This window comes from Leptodactylus fuscus, chromosome 1 (assembly GCF_031893055.1).
Source record: "Leptodactylus fuscus isolate aLepFus1 chromosome 1, aLepFus1.hap2, whole genome shotgun sequence".
NCBI lineage: Eukaryota > Metazoa > Chordata > Amphibia > Anura > Leptodactylidae > Leptodactylus > Leptodactylus fuscus.
Window position 1 is genome coordinate 76332697 of NC_134265.1, and position 15234 is coordinate 76347930.

A 15234-nucleotide genomic window follows, 5' to 3' on the forward strand; every position below is an offset into this window, starting at 1 on the left:
TTGTGTCCTACACAACCTCATCAGGTGTGCGGCCATTTTTCAGCTTACCTTGGACTGTTACTGAGTTTTTCGCTATACTACACTAGGGTTGGCTCAGTGCCTCTTCTTCTTTTTTTGCTCTCAAGTAAATGGGACTGAGCTGTAATACCATTCACAGCCACTACTATAAGTGCCTGATAGATAATGGAGAGGGCACAGCGCTCCTCAGAATGCCTTGGCTACTTAAAACAGGAGTACTGGGACTTAGACTCCCACTGACCTTAATATGGAGTATGAATTTACATTACATATGATATTATGTATGTGTGTGTATAGATAGACATATAGAACACAAACAGAAACTTATTGTTGTGCATTACACACATTTAGTTGGGTGCCACTTTTACGTGGTCTCCAATATGTCCACCTAATGCATTTTATGTAATATGTTGAAACTCCTTGCCAAGTCAACCGACACAGATGGCATAAAGAAGTAGACACGTTATAATAATATTCTCTGTTTGCCAAAACTGCTGTTCGACTTTTTGTGTATATGAGCTGAGAAACGCATAGAATAAGTAACTATTGCCTTTTGTGTGTTCTTGTCTAGCTGGAGACAACCGCCTGGCAGCTCAACCTCCAGATGGCTCAATCCACCCAAGCAAAAATGAAATCTCCCCAGGCTGTGCTAGAACTTGGAGTTAGCACTGAAGACACAAAGGTAGGCAGACACATCTGCTGCTGAGCTCTCTCCGCTCTCCTCTGGGCGACTGGTAACATCAGGTCTTTATCCTACCAGCATTGTTTAACCCCAGTGCTCCTATATCACACGAGGGGTTAAGCAGAAGGTGCATGACTTGCTGTTTCCAGTCTTTTATCTCTTGGTAAATATGTCATTATTACATTTCAGGCAGAGCTTAGCAGGTTTATGTTCAGATTGAAGTCATTAGGAAGTGTTGCCTGCAGACATGTGATCTCGCCGCCTGCATTGAGTAAAGTAGCCCTCTAGTCTTATCATTATCCCAAGTGTGGCATAGGATTAAGATCTTTGTGCAAAAAATACTCATCCCAGCCGTAGCGGCTTGGTACATCTAACTTCATTTAATTGATGGCGTCTTCACAAACGCTTTGATATATATCAAACAGACACACAGTTCGGACCCATCTCTGCTATTCAATAATACACTCTGCAGTTTGTTTCTGTAATATGTGTAAAGAAAGGACAGACCTTTCCTATGTACGATGCTAATACCAATCACAAGTGCATTAATCCAACATGGTACCAATCAGGTGACTGTCAGGAAAATGCTGCTGTCTTGGTGGGGTCTGACTAACAATAGAAGTAATTGGGGAACATTTTTCAAGTGCTGCATTCCTGTATTCTGGGATAAAAAATTCACAAACTGCAACTTTTACATTTGTGTACTACTCACTTTACTTTTGACAAATGGGCGTGAATATTGGCATGGTTTTTTTTTAATCTCACCCTTTTTCATTGGAAAATGAGCCTACAAGTAGTGGAGTGTATATATAGATTAATCTACAAGTAACTTTATTGTGAAGTTATGTGCTCCCCTCTGGAGAACCTACCTGTTCTGCTGCTCTCATACACAAAAGGCAGGGGGATAATCATCAATTGTGCCTAAAATGACTTGACTTACCACATCTAATGTATAACAATTGCGTAAATTGAGACAAATTCATCAAATAATCGTAATGCTTGACATTTTTGGTACAATTTTTTTTTTATTTAAAAAGGCGGTCTTTTGTAAACTGATGTATTTCATCCTTATCATTAATTATTTTTCACAACTCCTGTGGGATTGTGGTTTACCATATATACTTGAGTATAAGCCGGCCCGAATATAAGCCGAAACCTCTAATTTTACCATAAAAAGCTGTGAAAACTTATTGACTTGAGTATAAGCCGAGGGGGGGAAATGCAGCATCTACTGGAAAATTTCAAATATGAAAATGGTCGGAGTTTTTGGGTGCAGTAGTTTCTGGGTGCTGGGGAAGGGGAGGGGGTGTTTTGGTTGTCTGTCTGCGCCTTCCCTGAGCTTGAGGACTGTTCCCCCCCCCCCCCCCCCCCACTTGGAATTCAGCCTGGCTGAATATAGGGTATCTGCAGTGCTCCTATTAACTCCTTCCCGACGGAACAGGAGCACTGCAGATCCCCTATATTCAGTAGACCGGGCACTTTCAGACACAGGGATACATAATGTGTATGTGTTTCACAGTCATTTTCTACTTTTATATGTATTCTAGGGAAAGGAGGGAGTCAGAACTTTTATTTATTTTATTATATTTCTTTAAAGCTTTTTTTCCCCCCACTATTCTATGGGAGATTCTATACATTACTATTGCATCTGATCATAGACCCCCCCCCCTCCCCCCCAAAAAAAAATTAAAAAAAAATTAAATAAACTTTTTTTTTTTTTTTTTTTTTTTTGCTTGACTCGAGTGTAAGCCGAGGGGGCTTTTTCAGCACGAAAACTGTGCTGAAGAACTCAGCTTATACTCGAGTATATACAGTATTTTTTAGCTGAAGTACATGTACAATTCGACTTTTTAGAGATGTATGCCCTGGTCAGGGAGGAGTGTTTTTGTACCTAGAAATGCAACTTTTGTGTTAGTTGCAATTGTTTACTTTGACAAATTTTTGGCACCATGTAGACCATACCCACTTTTTTTGCAAGAATTCACAAATAATACCATAATTCTGTCAGAAAATAATGTAAAAGGATAATGAATATGGCTAATAGTGATTACAGATGAAATTAGGTGCAAATTACGTCAAACCATCAATGTAGGTCTATTAGAACCTTAGTCTGACTCCCATAGACCTACAGTTAAACCATGCATTTAGCCTGTACACTGGGAAAAGCTCCAGGCATATATGTTAAAACGGTTATCCACATATACAAAATGGATGGCCTATTTTTAAGATGGGTCTATCATTTCAGATTGGTGGGGGTCTGCCTATCTAGTGGGGGATCCTTGTGCAGCTCTCGGCCTTGTCTACACGCCCAGCACTGCACTGCTCACTCACCATTCCTTTATTTCTGCCAGCTATCGGTACTATAGTGACTTCTCATAGACATTAGAGGAATATTTCTGTAGTACTGATAACCACAGCTGCTAAAAGTATGGTGAGTAAGCAGTGCACACCTTGTATATAAACAATGTCAGGAGCCGTGCACTTCAGGAAATAGCTGATCTGCGGGGCATCAGTTTTGTAAAGGTGAATTATCCCTTTTAATGTGCACATTATTTAGTTTTATTCATTATTAGGGTTTTATTCATCTGTTGATAGCCAAGAGAATTTTTGTTTTTTTTTTGTTTTTTTTTTGTTTGTTTTTTTCTGCCTCGGGCCTAGGATATATTAGTTTATCTTTTTATTTTTTTTTTATTTTTTTAAAACTTTATACACTACTATACTCTTATAGGTATCCTAATGCAGTGTACCACTCCCACCTCTAGGAGGTGCACCTATCCTCTCATCTGCATATAGCAGGCAAGAGTTATGGAAACGGCTGAGTGGACTGTTATATACTGTTTACATGGCTCTCATAGAAGTGATTTTTGGTTACAGAAACAGTGTAGCACAGTCAGGTACATTATGTCCGGGGCTCCTGAGTTATAGTGCTATGCTCTTTCTATAGCCAACGTTTACTTCTTAGAGAGTTACAGAAACGGCCATGGCTGACATAGGAATTCAAGCGTAACCATGGTTTCATTTTTTTTTTTTTTTTTTTTATTTTTTGGGCTATTGTGTAGGGGGCAAAGCTTCCAATGGTCTAAACCAGTGATTCCCAAAGTGGTCCAGGTGGACCTCCAGGAGTCTCAGCCGTAACGCACATTTCCATCGTTAGATCTAATCTTCACATTTTTTTTACGAGTTTTGGGAATATAGTAGAAATGTAGCAACAGGGGGTACACCGAAACCAGTTAATATTTTGAAAGTGGTCTATGAGAAAAAAAAAGTTTGGGAACCTCTGGTCTAAACTATTTGTTTCATATAAGCAGCAATATTATGTGCACGGTCATTCTTGATACATCCCCTTTAATATTCTTTACAATACGACTTACAAGTTTTTTCCAGCTAGAGAAAGCCAGAAATGACTGCACTATTGCTCCATAATGTATCTCTGGGCCAGCATTTCTCTTTTCTGATGATCCTGTACCTACAGTTGTATATTGGGGTCAGGTACAATGTTACATCAATAAGACCTGTAAGCGGATCTGTAATTTTACTGATGAGACCATAGAACTGTTCTAAGCCTCTTCCATAAGATTAGTTTCCATTTCATTGAAAAGTATTTCATATTTCCATTGACTGTTCACTATACTTATAATAATCTGTTAATTTTTGGTTGAAATATGTGATTTGCTGACACCACATATTTTTGTGAATTTATAGGCAGTGTTCAATGTGATTTCTCTAGTTCATTTTTTCTTTTACCTATGTGATAGCAGGAGGTGGACAGATCATAAAAGCAGTGGAGCCTGTAAGATAAATGGATATTCATCATTGACAGTAGTTGGATGATGGAACGAGAACAGGAGGGAGTTCATATTTTGTGTAATGTACAGTTTCCATATTTACAATCGGACACTTTTCTCATATAGACTGATTCCAGGTGAATAAAATATGCTGGATGTACATTCTTTTCTCCACTTTCCTCTAGCTGTCTGTTTGTAAGGAGTGACCCAAATTCACAAATGCTCCTTCTCAGTGCTGTCTGCAGTATACAGTACAGGCCTTGGTAATGACACACCAGTGTATGATGGACGGTGCAAAGTACATGGCTCTAGTTACTAATCCAGTGACTTTTCCGTCACGATGAATGCTTTCTAGTGCCATAACAAGTAGTGCTCTAACCCTTCGCGTTCCAGGTGGTTGGTAAATATTGCTATAGCTGACATCACATACACTTTTTAGATGCAGTTTTGTGATTTAAAAAGTGCACCTGAAAAACTGCTTGTGTGATTCCTGCCTAATATACCATATTTTTTATGTTTCAGATCTGTACAGATTTGTGGCTTTTAGTGCAGGATGTATGACCCTTTTATAAGCCTCTTTAATGTCTATCATCAATCTAATGGAGAAAATAGGGATTCGCCTAATCTGTGTTACCTTCCTCTTTGGACCTACTGAGATGTTCACATCTGATCAAACTCAAAGAAATCTCAATGCTATGTAAAACATAGATACCCAACACAAACTCAAAGCTTCAACTTGGAGCTTTGAGTTTATGTTCACATCTGAGTTCTACAGTAGGTTCTTCTTGGAAATCTGTCAGCACGGGCAGTGCAATTCTAGGTGTTCAATTGGCTGAAGCCACAACAGGGCCCTGACAGATCCCATTATAAGTCATTGGAGTGCTATGGGATCTCACCACAGTGTTTTGGCTTTCTTTATGTACCAAAGTCCTGAAGCCAGTGAGAACAGAGCCTTAAATGATCACGGTCTGATCTTCCTGGTTTTCTTATACCAAGACTGACCATTTTCATACTATTTTAACAAGAACTGGAGGAGGAGAAAAATAGTTGCCCCATAAGATACATTTTGCTATTTTCTTTCTTATTTGTAAAATGAACAAAATGTGAGGAAAGAAGAGGAAAAAGTCTTGTTAAGTGTTATTTGGTGCTTTCATCCATTACAAAGCTTCTTTATGTACTTAGCCATATAACCATCTGGAACATTTTAGATCTTTTCTGTAGCATTTTATATACTAACATACATATAATTTTATGGCTAATGCCATCTACCTTGAAAACGGGACCCTACCTGTTCCCAAAAGTGAATGCACAGAGGTAGAAAGAGTTTCCTCCTTGGCTAATTCTGTAAGTCCCATACAAGTGAATGTAGAGACGTATGCCTGTGGGTGGCGAACAAATATCACAGCTACTGATGATGGTTAGACAGGCTACTGTCACACAGTTATAATGGCTGTATACCTGTGAAGAATATAAAGAGTTACTCATGTGATGCTGTGCCGGAGCACCATAGGAGTGATGATAGAGTATAGGAAAAAGAGATTATGGAAAAATCAAGATGGAGTCAGATGGTGAACTGAGACGATGGTGAGCTACATGGCCATGAGTGCAATATACAAAGGAGAAGTGCAGAATGTAAAAGTCATTCAGCTTTCTGCTGCTTTCTATAGACTGTTTTTATGTATTCATATTATATAGTGTAATACTCATGTGTAGCTATTTTGCTGGAGATGCCCAGATGAAATTCAGGAGAGTCACAGTGTGAGGTATATGAAGACAAGTGCAAGAACACAGAAATGACATTTAGAGATGGAGATTGTGTAATATTACTACACTCCTGGGGAACCAAATCTATAACATCTGAGCTGTGAACAAATCCACTGGACATGGAGTAATTCCCACTTTGTAATGTGTGTTCCCATTCTGCATTTAGGAGTCATTTATACCTTTTATTTAGCTAAATACCAGCGCATTGTATTTCATATCAGTACAACATTTCATGCGCTTCTGGCTGTGATACAGGTGTAGTAATTCACAGTACTCACCTGGGATGCCTAGAAAGCTCTTCATTATCCATACATGCTTCTCTATGCAAACTGTAACAATATGGAGTCTCTTGGCAATAGGCTGGCTGTACTGACTGCATTGTATTGCCATTCATACATTAGATTTGTTTTTCTTTTCTTCCCTACACATCCTTGTATTACCTACCTAAAGCGGGGTAGGTATTTTACTATGAGTGTCAGTGGCAGGCTTTATTTTGGTGTCTTTTTCGCTAACTTGTTAGACACCAGAACAAAGAGTCACATTCCTATTTGTTCCTATGAAGTCTTTCTTTAGGGTTGCAAACTTGTAATTTACATGTATATATTACATCTCTTCTTACCAGCTGTTATATGGAAAACAGGGCAAGAAACAGATAGTCCTGTTCTTTGTGTACAAGTGAATGGGAGCTGAGCTACAGTAACTCTGCTCTGAAGCTTCCTGCTCTTCCATACTACAGCATGGATTTTCATTTAGTAAAATGACATACATGATTTTCACACAGATTTCAGAGTGGAAAATGCCCAGGTGAGACATACTTTACTGGTGCCGTGTGATGTTCTGTTTATTTCTGATTACTGAATACTAACCATTATCTCCTGGCTACGTGCACAAGCGTGCATGTGCCTAGTCTGCAGTCAAATAGCACAGATAGCACATGGCACATCGCTGTGCTGCCTGTGCCTCCTTGGAACCATTCATCTAGTGAGCCCAGGAATAGGACCTGTCCTGTGTTTTGCCCCAGCTTCTCTGCCGTATTCACGGGTGTGCAATTATACACGGTCGGGCATATGGGGCTATAGAGGTGAATGGGTCAACATGCTAGCTGTGAAAAACAGCACAATGACAAAGCACATGTATATGAGATCACTTGCTTCCAGTGTCAGACCAGGACACTGAAGGAACAGTGTGTCCAGGCACATTGCTAACGGAAGGGAGCCCGATATCATATGCTGATGGGCCCTTTGCAGTAGAAGCCTGCCCAGGGGAGGTGAGTAGAAGTAACAAACTTTTATACTCGCCTCTCCTTGGTGTTCGACTGAACCTCTTCTGGTCATTTCTTGCCTGTAGCTCATGTCACGCATCCTGGTAGACAGTGCTTTGATTGGGCCACAGCAGTCACATGGGGCACACCGATGTCCATATTTCCAGTGAAGTCCAATCAAAGGTCCTAGAGTTAACCCCCAGGACACTTGACATCAGCTACAGGACTAAAGAGGAGACCAGAGGCAGCCAAATGCCATGAGAATGCCCTGAATAGGTAAGGCAAGGTGAGTATAAGTGTTTGTTATATTTATTCACCTCCCCTGAGCCTCCTGCTATTATTCTTTGGAGTCTGAAGAGACACCAGAGTGTAATAATAACACTGAAACAGGCTGGAGAGCCAAACCTCATTAATATTTGTCGAAACAAATTTCAAGCGGTTCACCTGAAGCAGCTTGAGGCTGTAGGGAGCATTATACTGTAGTGGTGGGTTTTGGGGAGCATATTATTCTGGGTGGAGCTACAGTGGAGCATTATACTACGGGGGCTTTGGGGAGTATATTATACTGTGTGGGGCTTCTGTGGAACATTATTCTAGGGAAGGCTTCCGAGAATCATATTATACTTTGTGGGGGCCACTATGGAGCATCATACTGTTTGGGGATGCTATGGAGCATCATATTGTGGGGGCTGTAGGAAGCATTTCACATTGTAAGGGGCACTATGTAGCACTATATATACTGTGTAGGAGCCATAGCACAGGAAACTGTAAGATACATTGGGGAGGAGCCCACAAATTTTATCCTGATGACAGTCCTGTGTGCTATTCCTGCATCACAGCTTCTTCACTAAAATATTACAGATATGTGGGGTGCTTCATGGTGGTGTCATTCCCCATACAGTACTGTGCATGACCCAACCATGGAGATCTAGGGGCATGTACAGTAATATAGGGCAAATACTCAGTAATGCGCAGTGCTGGTTACTGGATAGTCAGCACATATGCAAAATTTCAGTGAAGAAACTGCAGTGTGGGCTATTACCAGGAAATTGTTGTTGGGCCCCGGAACAAATTCTTCTTTGGTGCCCTAGGCCCCTCAGTCCGACACTGCTTGTTTCTCTCCACTAAATTAAGCTACCGATATATAAAAAAGTCTACATCTATTTGTGTGCACCACTGATATGGTCATTATCATGCCAGAACCCATAACTATTATCATTGAATTCCTCTTCAAGGCTACATGTACCACAAATCAGTAGGTTTGGGATAAAAACCACCACTAAAAGTCAGAGTGGTCAAAATTGTCTCGCCTACTGTTCTCTTCTGTAGTACTTATTAAACTGGAGACCATTTAGTGCTCTTTATTGTTCCATTTCCATGTTCATGAAGTTAATAACATTGAGTCAGTCTAGTAAGAATATTATGGCAGCAGGGGCGTGCGGCACTATTGCTGTATCCCCCTACTCCGCAGCACTGTACACACGAGTCATTACAGACATCTCATCTCCTGTGTTTTTCGCACATCGTCCATATACAATCACATGGCAATTAATTTTAGAAACAAAACAGATTTTGTTTTGCTTGTTTTTTCCTGCAGCAATGCTAACTGCTCCATGTAGATTACAATATAGTACAAATGATATCCTTCTATAATAAACAAGAAAACAAGCCAAAAGCTGGGTTGACTAGATGTCAAAAAAACAATGCTATTCTCGTGATCGACAATTTGGCTCGTGTTCACAAACAGATGTATTCTATGGCGTTGATTTCATCTATAAATCTGTCATTAAGTAACCTGCAGAATTTGTTAAAAAATTGGAAAATGTTCAACCCATTCCAGAACCTGTTGGTTAATGGTAGGTCTAGGAATGGGGAAGGTGATGTCATCCTGTGTGCACGTTCTTACCTTGTGTAGATCTAGTATTGGGGAAGATTATGTCATCCTGTGTGCGCTTCATGACCTCACACAGAACTAAACAATAAAGGCTGCCCCATACTTAAGTGTGCAAGTGTCCCATTGGCAAAGCAAGTAAGACGAAGGACCTGGATGTGAGGACTTTGGTCTTACATGTTCTGTGCCCAATGCTGATTTTGCTTGTATGCAGCACTTTTCATGGATTATAAATGTTAGTTTAACTTTTCGTTCATATAAAGGCACAGACCTTTGTAATACCAACCTTGCTAAGGATCAGTTCACATCTGCACTTGTACTACATACAGAGATTCCATTCCCTTCTCTGCATTTTTCGCTCTTTTCTTGGACGGAACCCGAATGGAAACCATTCGGACCTCGTTATAGTCTATAGGGTCTGTGGGTTTCGTAACGTAACCTCTTTTTTATACAGATTAGGTTTTCGTTAAGAGGGTCCGCTTGGAAACCTGAGTGCAAATATGAACCTAGCCTTCTAACTTGTTGGTGGGCTGTGCCTAGTGTGTATACCAAAGGCACGGTGAGATGAGTAATAAATTGTGATGATGCCAAAAAGCAACTGAAAAGGAACAACGGACTCGCAGCAGGGAATTCTGCTGCTTATGTACTGCAGAGGTCCAACTGGAGACAGACCGAAGGGACTTGAATGAGCTAGAGTGCTGCGGACGGATCTCTGTAAATATTTGCCCCTAAATTTTAGTTGGGGTTAAAGGTAGGCTGCTTAAGGTGCTCTATCATTGGAAAAAGTCAATTTTAACTAAGTACATACCTGCATAGCCTTTAGAAAGGCTATTCCACACATACCTTTTGTATGTAAGTTTCCTCAGTAGTGTTTGAGTAAGTCCGTTTTTATTCATATGCTAATTAGCATTCTCTGTGCACAGGAAGTTGTCAGCCAGCATTCCTCTCTATGCTGTGTGCTATGTATGAGAGCAGGGAGGAGGAGTCATCAGCAGCAGCCTGAACTGTATACACAGCAAACAATGCACAATGAGACTTCCAGAGTGCACGGAGAAGGCTAATTAGCATATGAATAAAAACTGTCTCATTCAAAAACTACTGAGGCAATTTACATACAAAATGTAGGTGTGGAATAGCCTTTCTAATGGCTATGCAAGGATGTGATTAGTTAAAAATGACTTTTCCCAATGATAGAGCCCCTTTAAGGATTCATGCACACGACCAAGTGTGCAGTTCAAGTCTCTTCCAGTCTTTCAGAAATTTTTAGAGCAGGTCCTGTCCAGATCCATTGGCACACAAACCGTAATTTTGGCACAGAACGTCAGAAGAGCCTCAGACTGCACATTTGGTTGAGTGTATGAAGCTTTAGTTTACACCATTAACACTATTAAACTATTTGTTTTTTTGTTTTTATTATTATTGCAAAATTCTAATATCTAGTCATTTTTTTATAACTTTTCCACTTCCAAGTTGCCCTTGATTTTGCAAAGTTTCCACTTTTGAGGAAATGTGTGTAAGAAATGTCACTCAGTTGTTTTCAGTCTGAAAAATACTTTGCTTTCTTCTTTAGTTCGTCTGCAGATAGTTGCTACATGAAAATATATTTTAAGCACCATGCGGAGCTTTGCAAAAACTAAGCTAAATGAAATATCCTCCACCTATTCCCCCACCTTATCATATGATGGAAACCTTCCCATAACTTTCCTTCCTGCGCATCTAAAAGGTGGTTTACAGAAAAGTTGTCGCTAGCTAAGGGAGCCTTTGGGAATATCTCTCCAGACCTTGTCTGGGGCTCTTACCTACATTGGATGCTTTCTCTTGACAGCTATTAACCAGGGAATTTCCATGACAGAGCTAGCACGCTTTGGACATGTTAAATCTACATGCCGAGTGTTGGCTTGCTGAATTTAAGGCATATAGAAAGCCGACCTGTCACCACTCCTGACATGTCTGTTTTAGTAGATACTTGTATTCACCATGAAATAACAATTCTGGAGCTTTTTTATCAGAACTTTGCATTGTTCTGTTCCTCTGTCACTCCTCCCGTATACTTAGAAACAGTATGATCGAGAATTATTGTTTCCCTTATTAAAGGGGTGTTTCCCTACACATGGAGTCGGCACCAATTTTGGGTGCAGTTGGAAACAATTGGAAAAAAAAAAAAGAGTGACTCCATCTTCAATAAAATCATTATTTTTAATGATATAACACAATTATTAATATTGTATATTTAGATTGTTTATATCTCTCTCTCTCTATATAAAATATACCGTATATACTCGAGTATAAGCCGACCTGAATATAAGCCGTGACCCCTAATTTTACTGCATAAAACTGGGAAAACTTATTGACTCGAGTATAAGCCGGGGGGGATTTCAAATATTAAAATGTAAAATGGTTGGAGTTTTGGGGTGCAGTAGACACTGGGGAAGTGGAGGGGGTGTTTTAGTTGTCTGTCTGCCCCTTCCCTGAGATTGAGGACTGGGGCTTTTTTCCCCCACTTGGAATTCAGCCTGGCTGAATATATAGGGTATCTGCAGTGCTCCTATTAACCCCTTGCCGACGGAATAGGAGCACTGCAGATACTCTATATTTAGCATGGCTGTAGTTAGGCTGAATTCCAAGTGGGGGGAGGGGGAGGAACCCAGTCTCAGGGAAGGGTCAGTTAGACAACTTTTTTTTTTCCCGCTACGGCGTTTACCGTACAGTAGAAATTTTTTTAATATATTTGTAGAGCGGGCATTTTTGGACCCAGGGATAACTAATGTGTATGTGTTTCACAGTATTAGTTATTAATTATATGTGTTCTAGGGATTTGAATTTTTATTAACTTACTTTTTTTTTTTTTTTTTTTTTTGCATTTATTAGACCCCCAGGGGTCTTGAACCCCAGGGGGTCTGATCACTAATGCAATGCATTACAATACTAATACATTGCAATACATTGAAAAAATTGTCATTTCTTTTGCAGGCTGCAGAGCCTTTACAGAAGCGCAGAGGGGAATCCCCGGTAGGAGCGCTGAGGGGGGGGCCTGGCATACAGACACCGGGGCGGGTGCCGGGTCGCAGCATAGCCACTCTTGGTGATGCTGTTCATTTCAAACTGCAGAAGTAGTTACGGTACTTCTGCTAGCAGGCCTGGAATGCAGACACACGCCGGGTGCGGGCCTGACCTTACGTGGCCATGTCACCTGGCGTGTTATGGAGGTGGGGGCGAGGTCTGCGTTCCGGGCCTGCTAGCAGAAGTACCGTAAGTACTTCTGCAGTTTGAAATGAACAGCATCACCAAGAGTGGCTATGCTGCGACCCGGCACCCACCCCATTGTCTGTATACCGGGTCTGTAACTATAAATATTGCTGAATTACCATAATGACTCGAGTATAAGCCGAGGCTGACTTTTCAGCACAAAAACTGTGCTGAAAAACTCAGTTTATACTCGAGTATATACGATATATCAGTTTGTAACATAGGAATTTAGTCACTAGCTTTGTCTGTGAATTAGAGGATCTTTACTGCTTCTGATTTCAGCCATTTTTGAAGGCATTGGAGAAATAGCGGTATTGCAGTTAGGGGTTTGGTCTACCGATTCCACAGTCAGAATATGTAAGAACAAGACTCAAACTGGTAACATGCAGTCGTCCATTTTGTTCATGCATTGGTAGTGGGAAGAACAGAGGAATAGCAAAGGACAGTTTTGAGAAAAATGTTCCAAAATGGTTGTTTCATGAAGAATACAAGCCTTTAGTAAAACAGTCATGTCAGGAAAGCTGTCAGAACCTCTTTATAAAGGAGGGTTGATATTTTGATCTTTGCATAATATACTGTTGCGTTATTTCCCATGTTGGCAATGGTTCTAACATCTACCGATTCCTCCCTTAGTCATTACCATTATTCTGTTGTGTGTAATTTTGAGACTTAATCTGGGTGGATTATAGGTTTTGTTTCTGGAAACCAAGGACCTGTCACTCATTCATAAAAACAAGAGCAGGTAAGTCTTTGGGAATATGGTACTTTCTATGTTTCCACCACTAGGAGGCATTGTTGTTCTTTTATTGGTTGGCTGCTCTACTGACACCCTAAATTTATTGTCTTGAAAGCAGCATTCAGAATCAATTGTGAAGCCGGTAGCTGTGGGAAATGCGAAGTGTTTACATTTCTAATCTGTGCCTAACAATGGTCTTCTGTTGCACTTCTAGCAAATGAATTCCTATTCATCAAACCAGGGCAGAGCACAACGGCAAGCCATTTAACCAGTGCAGCTCTAGAGAGTTCAGCCGAGCATCACAGCTTAATTCTCTGCAGGGCTCTCTAGCAAGGAAGAATCACAAACTTATTTTGTTTTCCATGCTCTGAACTTTCACGCTGTCAGTTAAAGGGTTTCAGAGCAGCGCTCCTCCAGTATCGCCGCCTTTCCTTACATTAGGAGTCTTTTCTTCCCATTCCTCCGATTATCGCTTTTATTTCCCCGCAGGCACCACGGTATTCTCTTTCGAGACGGATGGTAAACAAGAGGCGTCTTGACAAAGCTGCTTTGCATAGGTGAAAGGGTTAATTTGGCTCTTTCAGGAGTCTTCCTGAGAACAATATCTATGTTGTGCATAAATCACTTCTACAACACATTTCAGGCCTGTTTGTAAGGATTACAGGACACATATCAATAATGAAGTGAACAGCTGAATTAGTAAACCTTCTGTAGGAAAAAAACAAACTCGGCGTGAAAAAAAAATCATTCACTGACGACATGACAGTCCTACCCTGAATGTCAAGTTGCATTCGTGACTGTATATGCATGTAGGTGTATATATATGGCACTGTGCAAAGGTTTTAGACAGGTGTGAAATAATGCTACAAAGTAGGAATGCTTTAATCTTCTCAATTAACAAAATAAAGAGAAATCTAAATCAGGTCAATACTTGGTGTGACCACATAAACTATTAACACTTCTATTTTTGTAAACATTGTTACTTCACAGCATTTTTACCTACTCGGCAAGCAATTTAACCAGTGAAGCTCCAGAGAGATCAGCCGAGCATTACAGCTTAATTCTCTGCCCGGCAAGGAAGAATCACAGACTTATTTTGTTTATCATGCTCTGAACTTTCATGCAGTTATATTAAGGGTTTCAGAGCAGAACTCCTCCTGTTCCTTAGATTAGGAGTCTTTTCTTCCTATTCCTTCCTATAGTGGCTGCCATACAGGTGCCACAACACCCACAAGGGTCAGGAATGCTTGTATATTTTCACAAGAACAGGAAGCCAATTTATCAGTATATATTTGGGCATATGGATGAAATTGGAGTACCTGGAAGAAACCCACACAAACACTTGACACATAACGTGATAACAAGACTGTGGCACAGTAGTCTGTGTTGTCTTGTCTTTTCGGTTGGTTTCAGTGACTTTTGTTACCTGCTTAAAGGGGCTCTATCATTGGGAAAAGTCATTTTTAACTAAGCACATCCTTGCATAGCCTTTAGAAAGGCTATTTCACACCTACCTTTTGTATGTAAATCACCTCAGTAGTTTTTGAATGAGACCATTTTTTTTTTATTCATATGCTAATTAGCTTCCAGTGAGCACAGGAAGTCTCATCGTGCACCCTCTGCTATTCTCTCCTATGTGTGTGTACAGCACAGGCTGCTGGTGATGACTCCTCTACCTGCTCTTACACAGACAGTGCTCCCTGAGACTTCTGGGGTGCACACTGGAGGCTAATTAGCATATCAATAAAAACAGGCTCATTCAAAAACTACTGAGGTGATTAGCATACAAAAGGTAGGTGTGGAATAGTCTTTCTAAAGTCTATGCAAGTATGTGCTTAGTTAAAAATGACT

At 40.4% G+C, this 15234-nt stretch overlaps 1 protein-coding gene across 2 annotated transcripts in view; it reads left to right on the forward strand.

Moving 5' to 3' along the window:
- COMMD10 (COMM domain containing 10) overlaps nt 1-15234 on the forward strand; it is a 344658-nt gene that overhangs the window by 41278 nt on the left and 288146 nt on the right. For both annotated transcript variants that reach the window (XR_012715648.1, XM_075272265.1), the window contains exon 5: nt 590-700. Coding sequence is in view for 1 of the 2 variants with exons in the window: in XM_075272265.1 (XP_075128366.1) it covers nt 590-700 (111 nt within the window). In the remaining variant the exon portion in view is untranslated. The remainder of the gene's footprint in view (nt 1-589; nt 701-15234) is intronic.